The 10,713-nt window shown below is 39.1% G+C and overlaps 2 protein-coding genes across 4 annotated transcripts; one reads left to right on the forward strand and one right to left on the reverse strand.

The window, feature by feature from the left end:
* Positions 1–192: 192 nt before the first annotated feature.
* cirsr (corepressor of RBPJ and splicing regulator) lies at positions 193–6,321 on the reverse strand. Its single transcript, XM_080903521.1, has 10 exons — positions 6,151–6,321; positions 4,468–4,562; positions 4,177–4,250; positions 4,021–4,034; positions 3,612–3,664; positions 3,480–3,528; positions 2,727–2,847; positions 1,962–2,068; positions 1,597–1,682; positions 193–1,259 (listed from the first exon to the last, which is right to left on the reverse strand). The coding sequence occupies exons 1-10, from the start codon at positions 6,220–6,222 to the stop codon at positions 548–550; spliced, it is 1,383 nt and encodes a 460-aa protein (XP_080759647.1). The 5' UTR covers positions 6,223–6,321; the 3' UTR covers positions 193–547.
* Positions 6,322–7,558: 1,237 nt separating this feature from the next.
* On the forward strand, positions 7,559–10,678 carry scrn3 (secernin 3). 3 transcript variants are annotated; one of them, XM_080903321.1, is made up of 8 exons: positions 7,559–7,625; positions 7,783–7,950; positions 8,080–8,261; positions 8,391–8,590; positions 9,292–9,504; positions 9,596–9,758; positions 9,849–10,029; positions 10,145–10,678. In XM_080903321.1, the coding sequence occupies exons 2-8, from the start codon at positions 7,795–7,797 to the stop codon at positions 10,304–10,306; spliced, it is 1,257 nt and encodes a 418-aa protein (XP_080759447.1). In that variant the 5' UTR covers positions 7,559–7,625; positions 7,783–7,794; the 3' UTR covers positions 10,307–10,678. The 3 variants fall into 3 exon arrangements, with proteins under 3 accessions (XP_080759447.1, XP_080759446.1, XP_080759448.1); XM_080903320.1 differs by having other exon boundaries at positions 7,564–7,625; positions 7,779–7,950; XM_080903322.1 differs by having other exon boundaries at positions 7,564–7,625; positions 7,779–7,950; positions 9,608–9,758.
* Positions 10,679–10,713: the final 35 nt, after the last annotated feature.

Genomic DNA, 10,713 nt, shown 5'->3' on the forward strand with positions numbered 1-10,713 from the left:
ACTGACGGCTCATCAGTCCACGTCTTCACTTTCATGAAATTTGACATTAAACTTAAACATCGCGATAAATAACTCCATAAACTAATTGATTTAAAGATTTAATCAGAAAATAACAGTCCTGCTTTTAACAAAAAAAAAAAAAAAAAAAAAAAAAATCTAAACAATTTTCACAAACACAATCAAAAAGTAAGATTTAAAAATTGCATCAGATGAATTTTATTATTTTTTATTTTTTTGGTAGTGACCCTGAAAAGGAGTCCAACATTTTCCCATCAATGGATCAGATGCAAATTGCTTTTAATGGTAACCAATTCATTTAGACCCTTTCATACAGTACAAAACAGCATCAGTGCGCACTGACATGCATCTAGATATTTTCTGTTGACTGCTTCCCTCTGCTGGAAGAAACGGAGATCAACACACAAATAAAGGGACCCTACATGCATAACAAAAATTACTACTTAATAGATAGTGCAAGAGACATGCATGAGATTTTCCTTTTTCCTTTAGTTCTATATGCAGGAAAAACAAGCTTAAAGAAAGGAGGTCAGTGTCTTCTATTTGTTCTGTCCCCACTTCTGTCTCTTCTCTCCCTACTCTTACTCCTGCTTCTTCCTCTGCCCTCCCTTTCTCTTCTCCTTTCTCTGCTTCTGCTCCTCCCATCTGCTGTTCTGCCTTTCCTTCCTTCTGTGCTACTTCTGTTCCTCTCACCATCTCTACTGTGACGTCTGTCTTTACCTTCGTCCTCCCTGCCTCTCTCGTGGCTTCTACTTCTGTCCAAGCCAGACTTGGAGCTGCTAGGTCTCTGCCTGTCCCTGCTGTTGTGCCTCTTTCTCTCTTGACCTCCTTCCAGCGTGATCGCGTTCTTGGGGCTGCGATTCCAACTCCTGCTCCTTCCCCTCTCTATCCTTGTTTGTCTATAATCTCCAGACTCCTCTTTAGTCTGCTTCTGTCCAGTGCGAGGGCTCGGTGACCTGCTCCTGTGAGAAGAGGCCTTTCTCTGACTCTTGACTTGTCGCTCGCACTCAGAGCTGTTATCCCGACAGGAATCTTTTTTCTTGTTCTTCTTTCTCTTCTGGCTCTTGGACTTGCTATGACTGTCTGAATCTGAGCCACTATCATCACTGCTGCTGCCACTGGAGGAGTCACTCGAGCTGTCGCTGCTTTCATGCTTTTTCTTGTGTTTTCTTTTGCTCTTCTTCTTCTGTTTTTTGCTCTTCTTTTTCTTTGCCTTCTGCTTTTCTAGCCGATCCAGTTTTCTGCAAAACAAAAAATAAAGGAAAACAAGCATTCAATTAAAATTCTTCAGTGACGCAGCATATTTGTGCATAATAAATTCTGATTAGGCACAAAGTTTGCAGAGATTGGAGTTAAACACTTCACCAGAAACGGAAAATGTAGTGATTGCATTATTTAAAAAATGCATTAAGATACAAGACAAAAAACTAAATGTAATATAAACATAATAGGAAAACTGGGCCTACAATAGCTATAGACACTAAAACATATCACACCATGTTTTAAATTTTGTCTAAATATTTACATTTTATTTAAATATTAATGAAATAAAAGTGATCATGTGTGAAGGTTTTTCACCTGAGGAGTTTCTGTTTTTGCTTGGTTGTTAAAGATTTCAGGAATTCCACTTCGGGGTCTTCCTCTTCCTCACTGGCCACATAATCCTGGAATATCACAAAGCACACATAACATTACAATTTACGAATAAATATAAGCCCTGACAATAAATCTACATTGATCGGCTTTGACAGTGACAACACTTCTTTATTAAATCTACTTATCTGACTTTTTATTTTACACTTTTCTACAAATCTATTCGATCAAAAGACAAACCGCATCTGTAGTTAGTTATTCTCTCTCCCGTTCAAGGGTATAGTTTACAGTACGCGTGTGTTCGTATATTGTCCTGTGTGCACGGAGATGACAGTGTGAGACACAATTACCTGCAATGGATCGCAAACAGTTGAATTCCTACCAAGGACAGATTTTTTCAGAGCAAACCCACTGTTTCGCATCTCCGCCATTAACTCCGAGGGGTGCATCGACGGACCTGTTGGCACAAATCACAGCCTCAGAGTCCCATTGATGTCAGAGCCATACCATCCACTATCTCCACAGTGGGAATTTCAGAGGCGGCTTTGTTAACAGAATGGGACATCAAATCAACTCACTCCACTTCCGGCTGAGCAAATCATACAATATCATTCTCTGCCAAAGCAGCAGTTAAGGGAATCAGAATACACAATAATTACATTTTTTCTCCCGGCACAGGAGGGGGACCAATACAGCACTCCACCATCAACACCACTGACTGGACTCTCCCAGGGTAAACATTATTACTTTACTACTCAACTGGCTGATTGCACAAGTCAGAATCAGCTCAAGGCCGGGAGCTCCAGCAGAAGCCAGAGAGGGACGATACAGTCGGTGTACCTGCTGCGAATCGTGTGACAGGCAAAGCTTCCCAGTGCTCGCAAATTTTCTGGCGCTTTATTCTTTTGTAGTAATAATTATTTGAGTTTTTCCACTGCAAAAAGATTCTGTATATGTGCACTACAGCTAAACTCATTATTGATTATCCTGCCATAAAATAAAAAACTGTACCCAACAATAATAGTGGTGTCTTTATATAGATGTCAAAGCAGCGTTAACACAGAATTTCTCATTTAAAAGATTAAAAAACAAACAAACAAAAAAAATGTATTTACCTGCGCCATCCTCTGAGGTCATAGAGCTGGCATTGATACCTGACAGTCCGAACAGAGGACACTCTCTGTCCGTGTTCACGTGGCCCCATTTGTGACATTTGATGCATCTCACGTTGCGCACCTTGGAAAGTTGGGCAATAACAAAAATTAGAATTGGCCGAACACTGGAGGCACATGCAACCCTTTAATAATAAGAAAAATACACTATAATTCACAGAGCATTACATAAGACTGTGTTTGCCATTTTCTCTTTAGCTTCTGATCCTCTAAAAAACAAAAACAAATAACTGTCTACAGCTGACTCTGTAGTCATAGGCTACAGAGGGATTTTTCTAAAAGGTTCATTTGTAGGATTTGAATGCATAAATTTAACATAGTTTCTTTTGTCACTTGCTTAACATGACTCTTAAGCCATTTTCCACATATAAACTGCAGCCCTGAACTTTTCAAGGACTTGCCCGACACAGGCACATGTGAAAAGTGGTTGTCCTATGTCCTACCTCCTGCACGCTCTACCCATGCAGCTTCTTCACCTAAACCACACGGTTTATTTCCAGTAGTGCAAACGTGTCTAAAGCAGACCGTTTCCTGCTGTGCGCTACATGTGAGAAAGGGAAACTGTGGAAAACATCCCGACCTGACGCTCCTGAAATTCTCCCAAGTTCATGTGTGAAAGCAGCTTTACACATTAACTGCCAGGCTGGGGGATTATTTGTGCAATATAAATTTAAATAAATAGAACTCATTACACACCTGGATTCCAAAGGGCTGATCTCTAATATTCATGTCATCCTTTGCATACCTAAAAAGATACAATTTAAAAAGTAATGCAAATTCTGGCAGCAATGCAGAAAACTTCATTGTGTATGAAAATCAACCACTTACTTCTCTCTAGGAGCTCCTTTCTGCCACTCAAATTTGTACTCTTCCTCCCCCTCCTGAAAGTCAGAAGTCTTTCATTACAAATTATAGTAACTTTTCTTATTATAAATGAATGAACCTATATAAGTTGTTTGCTGTCAAACCATCATGCACATACAAGTAACTGAATATAAAGGTAAAAGCATTAGTTTATATTTATAGTTTTAGGGTCACCGGGACCATATAGTTTGCAATGCATTCATAAGATTTTTTTTTCCTGAAAACACAGTTTATGATGTTTAACCATAAGGTGTTTTTTTAAAATAATTATTTCTAATTTAGGTCTGTGAGTTACAGACAACAACACATTTGTGTTCACTTAATTTCACCTCACCTGGTCTGAAACAATGATGACAGTTAAATTTTACTTTACCTCTTTCTTTTCCTCTTCAGGACAGAAGACAGTTATGAGGAGAAAATAAAAAGGAACAAGCATTTACATTAAAGGAATGTTTTTTTCTTAACAACCACATTTTCAGAATTGAGATCTTTATTACACATTACAGTTGTTTCATAAAATACAACCTACCTTTGGATGCTCCGGGTGGAGCCTCATACATGAAATTCAGGCCATTTTTAACACGATCATCACCCATCAACAACCTTTAGGTAAAAAAGCAATTATTATTTAAACAGTATTTATCAACATTTACAAATAAGAAGTTGGAGGATGTTGTAAGACAATGTCTACTGTAGATTTTGTTCTTGCAAAAGAAAAGTTTTCAGTTTACTGAGTAAAATATTCAATATTCAATTATAAGTGTACAAAAACGTGCGTTGTACGTGTTCTTTCAGGTATCTTCCTGGGTATTTATCTAACCTGTTGTTGTAAGTGTCTTGCTCTTTCAGATATGCCTGCATTAGGTCTTCTTGCTTCGTCTTCTCGAAGGTCAGCTTCTGTTCTGCTATCCATACCTACAACAGAAAGAAAGAAAGAGAAAAGTCATTGTGGGCGATCTGGAAACACCAGAATGTTGTTCTATTTGGATTAGACTATTTGCTGATATTTTCATTTAGTTGTACAACTTGTCATATTTTTTTCCATTTCTTCTTTATTTTTGTGACAAAGACTTCCATTTAAAAAAGTATTATATTTGTTTTATTATTGTGAAATACAACTATATACCATTCAAAACTCATCACCAGCTGTCTTTTGCAATGTGAATCACTGTTTTTGTATGTACTCAATTGATACTATACAGGACTGCTTTATTTATTTGTTTTTTGAATTTTAAGTAGCCAAATATCAGATGTTTTTGATGTATCTATCTCAAAATACAGATCCTGATTTACTTTCCCCTCTTTGTGGTAAGAACAGTTAGTGAAAGTTTCAGGAATTTTCAAGAAATTTTTCAGTATTTGATATATTGATGATTACATTTTACAACAATCATTATAAATGTCCAAACTTTGGACCATAAGAGAGACATAAGAGAAGCCATAAGGTAAACCTTTTTTAGTCCTACTCCTGGGGAATTTGTTGTGTCACAGCAGAAAGTGGACAGTGCAAAGTTACAGCAGCAAAAATAAAATTTGCCCTTCACCTCCAACCGGTCACGGCAGCCCCTCTGAGCCTGCTTCTACTGGCGATTTCTTCCTGTTTAAAGGGAGTTTTTACTTCCCACTGTTACCAACGCGGTTGCTCTTGGGGGTCATATGATTGTTGGCGTTTTCTTTGGAATATTATAGCGTCTGTACCTTACAGTATAAAGTGCCTTGAGGCCACTGTTGTGTGTGGCGCTATATAAATAAAACAGAATTGAATTGAAAGTTTTAAAGGCAAATCATATTCATATACCTACTACCAACTCTTCAATCCATATTAAACTAAAGACGATTTTTTTAATATCACGAAGTGGTTAGTTTGCTTAAAGAAGTTGGATGAGCAACAATTTTGATTGCTTTTAAACACTTAAAAAAAGAATAAAACACTAAATACCAATCTGCCCTCTGTGATAGTATCTTTAGGATCTCAAAGTAACCATTTTGGCTGTTAAACTACTGCATCAGAGGTGCACAATCAAACCCACCCTATACACTATGGATGCCAATACTATAACTTTCAAACACTCACATTGAATCAAGTAGTCAAAAGTACATCCAACAGTAAGCAAATATGAAAAGAAACAACATAAAAGTAAATAAATGGTCACATCTGGCCAGACTTCAAATGAGCAGCATGTGACTGTGAGCTATATTAAAAAGTTCAGAGTATTAATGTTCACTCTGTCGCTAAAGATCGCAGGGAAGCTAAAGCACTCACTCTTCCTAGCTTTATAAAACATCTCTACCAGCTAACTTTGTTGGTTTATCCAACCTTATGGTTCACATAAAACAGACTAAATAAAATTACTCACTGAAGTCAACAATTAACAGTCAGCTAATAAGGCAGTCAGCATAGTGTAAGCTTTTCAGACGTAGCGAGCTAGGCTAGTAGCAGTAGCTAGGAAGCTAAGCTTGCGTTCAGTAGTTTCAGCAGCGTCAACAGTTATCAAGCAGTTACCTTTTTGATATTTGACTTCGATGCAGGATGAAAATCCTTCTTACACATAAAATTAGCAAACGACTTCCCCATGGTGGCGCGCCAATAGCGTTAGCTGAGTGAAAAACGTTTAGCTAACGCAGGTAGTAGCGTAGCTTCCTCGGCATGTAAACAAAACCGCTGTCACGAAGATGGGTTTGTATTGGTGTCACGTGACGTATTCAGGCACGCAGATTGATTGGTCTGTGGGATGGCAAAAATCACGTGACACAGTGTTGCCTAAACTGCAGCCACAGTATTTGGAAAATGTAAATGACCGTCAATTGTAAAGATGGAGACTGAAATAAAGGCAGCTCTGCAGTTGTGCGTGTGCAGTTTTATGTATAAAAACACAAATAAAAAATACATTATGGGTTTCGTACTATTCTTTGACATTCGACGTATTTGTCAGTGACCTCAAATTTGCTAATTATATTAGTAAGGTCACCAGAATTTATTTCTATCGCTAGAAAAATACATCAAAAGTTACATTCTTATCTGAAACTGCCTTTGGTCCATGCGTTCATATCAAGCAAGTTAGATTACTACAATGCTGTTTTTGTTGTTGTTGTTGTTTTTTGTAGAATCATTAGAAGAATGATTTCATCTTGCTCAGAAAGCAGCAGTCATAGTCCTTACACGGGAATGTGAAAATACTATTTTGGCGCGATCGTGGCTCAAGAGTTAGGAGTTCGCCTTGTAATCGGAAGGTTGCCGGTCGAGCCCCGGCTTGGACAGTCTCGGTCGTTGTGTCCTTGGGCAAAACACTTCACCCGTTGCCTACTGGTGGTGGTCAGAGGGCCCGGTGGCGCCAGTGTCCGGCAGCCTCGCCTCTGTCAGTGCGCCCCAGGGTGGCTGTGGCTACAATGTAGCTTGCCATCACCAGTGTGTGAATGGGTGGATGACTGGATATGTAAAGCGCTTTGGGGTCCTTAGGGACTAGTAAAGCGCTATATAAATACAGGCCATATTTTAATTACTAATTACTAATTAATTAAGAAAAACTCTCAATGGTTTGGCCACCCAGTACATTAGGACCAATGCCTTGTTCAGTGCTTTTAATCCAACTAGACTTCTCGGGTCTTCAGGTGCAGATCTGTGGTCCTGAAACATGTGCCTGCTGACCTGAGTTCAATAAGAAAAGTGTCTGAATTCAAAAGAAAACTTAAAACCGTTTTATTCTCACAGGCCTAAACACAATAACTCTCTCTCTGTTAACGTTTTTTAATCCCCTTGAGAAACTGGAACACTAGTTTCTTATGTTTTTATCTCTTTTGATAAAGTGAAGTGAAACGTACATAAGAATAAAACTGACAGCAACAGTTGTGCGCAATTCTTTTAACTACGAAAACGAAACTGACTTCATCTCGGTCACGTGACTGCACTGTTTCCGCGTTTGTGAACTTTGACAGACGAAAGAAACGCAGGAGAATAGAAACTGATGGTAACAACGCTGGGTAAGTCTGCTTATGTGCTATTCAGCGCTATACGTCAACAGTATATTAACATTACAGGGCTTACAAGTGACTTTGTGTGTTTACGGTTTACTACATCTGCTAAATCTGAGCACCAGTGAAAACTGTCTTGGATAACTAAGACCTTTCTTTTAGATAGTTTGGGATTAATATGCGCCCATCTTCGTGTGACACCTTTGTGGCTCTGCCCCCATCCACTGAGGGACAGCGCATCATTTTTGGGAAAAACTCTGACAGGCCTTGCGATGAAGTCCAGGAGGTTGTGTATTTTCCTGCCACAGACTATGCTGCAGGGGAGAAGGTTGAGGTAGGTAATAAAGAGACCATATCATTGCCCTCCAACCTTCAGTCTACCACAGTGCTACTCCTTGCGGAGCGTCCCAGCTGATAACCATTAATACCTTTTGCCCTTGTGTGTTCTTCTTTTTGTGAAAAGTGCACATATATAGAGATTGAGCAGGTCGCCCACACTTATGCAGTTGTATTGAGCAGACCAGCATGGCTGTGGGGGGCAGAGATGGGTGCAAATGAGCATCAAGTGTGCATTGGAAATGAAGCAGTGTGGGGCCGACAGAGTGCAGATGGCGAGGAGGCTCTCCTCGGCATGGATCTCGTCAGGTAAACCCGCCTGTATAGAAGTTGTCTGCTTTTTAAAGTATCTATATACTTAGCTTAATGTATCCTGATGTGCAAAAGAAAATGTAATGGCATGGTCTCCGTTTAAAATTTTGTTTGTCAATTTCACAGGCTTGGACTTGAGAGAGCTGATACAGCTGAGAACGCAGTGACCGTTATCACCGAGCTGCTGGAGAAGTACGGTCAGGGAGGATCGTGCATGGAGGATGAAAGTAGCTTCACCTACCACAACAGCTTCCTCATCTCAGACAGGAAGGAAGCATGGCTCCTGGAAACGTCAGGAAAGTACTGGGCAGCAGAAAGAGTCGAAGGTAATTGGAAAGAAAAAGTTCACTCTGAACATAAGACTTCTTTGGCCAATTCAGGGAATACTCTGGGAAAGTAGACATCCTAAATAGACCAGTAACTTTTATATAATGTTTGTGATAAGTAGTAGTAAAAAGAATAATGGATGGGAGCTGTTAAATTCAGAAGAGAAGATGAATAAATATTTTCAGTGTGTGCACATTTATGGGTATTAAAAGGCATAAAAAGCACAAAAGGACTGAATCGCTCACTACTCTGCAGTCTGCAAATTTTGCAGGACTCAAGAGGTGAGCCTCATAACAAAATGCACATTAGTTGGATATTTACACTGATAATTTAAGTAGATTAGATACATTAGTCTATACGTGGCATTAGAACAAATACAAAAATTACACACATTTTATGTCCTTTGGAATAAAATAGTGGTTACTACATTAAAGGGCAAAGTCTCAGCTTTTAATTTCAGTATATCTGGAAAGAAAGAGGTGTGTTTGAGATTTAACAAGACCAAAACCTGTCCTAGATGTACTTACACATTCTGACCACCAGAGAGTGCTGGCTGTCCTATTCAGAATACTTTCTAACATTTAAAGGACGGTTGTTGTTGTTTTTGTTTGTTTTTGTTTGTTTTTTTTACCTCAGTAAAGGAAAGTTAGAGTAAAATAGATTTAATTTTAGTGACTGCTCATGTTTTCCTCTTCTACAGGTGGATATCGCAACATCTCAAACCAGTATGGCATCACCATTAAGATAGACAAGGAGCATCCTGAAATGAGGGCGTATGCCCAAAGTAAGGGCTGGTGGGATGGGAAGACTGAGTTCAACTTTGCCACGGTCTACTCCTTTATGACTACAGCCAGAATAGAAGCCTCTGGGAGCCGATACTGTGAGGGGAAGAAGTTGTTGGAAAAGAGCAACGGTTAGTCAATGAACACACTCAGAAAAATTGGGGTCACAGGAGGACAAAGGTTACATAATCTGCACCACTGGTGTGATTTTATTTACTGAAGGTCATATCACAGCAGAGACAATGATGGATATCCTGAGGGATAAAGATAGTGGCATCAACATGGAAGGCATGTTCATGACCACAGGAAGTATGGTCTCTGTGATACCCACGGATCCCGATCTGCCAGGGGTTCACTATTTTACAGCAACTCCAGATCCTGAAAGGTATAGTACTTAATGTTATTTTAGCGCTTAAAGCACTCTTCCAATGCATTTCTACTGATGATCTCCTGGGTTCTTCTTTTGTAACAACAGGTCTGTATTCAAACCGTTCATTTTCGTGAAAAACCTTCACCCGTTAAAGGAGACGTCTTCCCCGAGTTACGGCCTAGATGACCCTGTGAAGAAGAAACCCCGCTTCCAGAGCAAGCCTGACCGCAAGCACGAGTTGTTTGTCAAACATGAACTGGTGGCTGCCATCATTGAGTCCCACAAGGTTTTACAGTTTAATTCAATTCAAGCCTGCGATTTATGTAAAATTATTATTATTTTGTCTTGTGTGGGCCTTTTTTCTGAACGTGTGCAACTTGTGTTTTTTCCTTTCTCTGTAGGACAGAGGAAGGAAGATCACAGAAGGTATGAGGCAGCTGGAGAAGGAGATGATAAAAGAGATGGAGGAACATCTTTTACATGGTGTTGAGAGCCCAGATTTTCTGGTGAACTTGTTTTCAAGTTCTATCCAGAGGGAGCTTTCTGTTTACAGCCAAAAATGAGGCCAGAGCCACAACGTAGTTCCACACTTTGACACTAGCAGAAGGCATTCTGCTTTTTACGTTTTAATCAAGTACAAAAATGCTTGTGCAATAAACCTGCAAAACAACAGGATACTGTTCAGAACTATTGCTTAGAAAGTTGAAGAGAGTGTAATGTTCTTAAATCCCATGACATTAAAGTCTTGACTCTTATTTAATGAATCATTGATGAGAAATGTTCCATAACAAATGCATTACATAATGCAAGAATGAAATCTTTTGTAATAAAAGTTTGTTTTTAAACACGTTATGAATATACAGCCAAAGTGTGATGATGCATTTTTGAATTGCATGCATTTTATTAAAATTTGGTTTAATAAAACAAAATTTTGCCACAGAAAATGCGCCTTATATATTTTGTTACCTTG

Source organism: Rhamphochromis sp. 'chilingali' (genome assembly GCF_963969265.1).
Source record: "Rhamphochromis sp. 'chilingali' genome assembly, chromosome: 14".
NCBI classification, from domain to species: domain Eukaryota; kingdom Metazoa; phylum Chordata; class Actinopteri; order Cichliformes; family Cichlidae; genus Rhamphochromis; species Rhamphochromis sp. 'chilingali'.

Bases quoted from the DNA above. Each gene is read 5' to 3' on its own strand.
- scrn3 (XM_080903321.1), top strand. From the start codon at position 7,795: ATGCGCCCATCTTCGTGTGACACCTTTGTGGCTCTGCCCCCATCCACT. The intron at 8,262-8,390 runs GTAAACCCGCCT...TCAATTTCACAG, and splicing joins CTCGGCATGGATCTCGTCAG to GCTTGGACTTGAGAGAGCTG. The intron at 9,759-9,848 runs GTATAGTACTTA...TTGTAACAACAG, and splicing joins GCAACTCCAGATCCTGAAAG to GTCTGTATTCAAACCGTTCA.
- cirsr (XM_080903521.1), bottom strand. From the start codon at position 6,222: ATGGGGAAGTCGTTTGCTAATTTTATGTGTAAGAAGGATTTTCATCCT. The intron at 4,251-4,467 runs GTTAGATAAATA...TTTTACCTAAAG, and splicing joins CAAGACACTTACAACAACAG to GTTGTTGATGGGTGATGATC. The intron at 2,848-3,479 runs GTGTGTAATGAG...CAACTTTCCAAG, and splicing joins ATCAGCCCTTTGGAATCCAG to GTGCGCAACGTGAGATGCAT.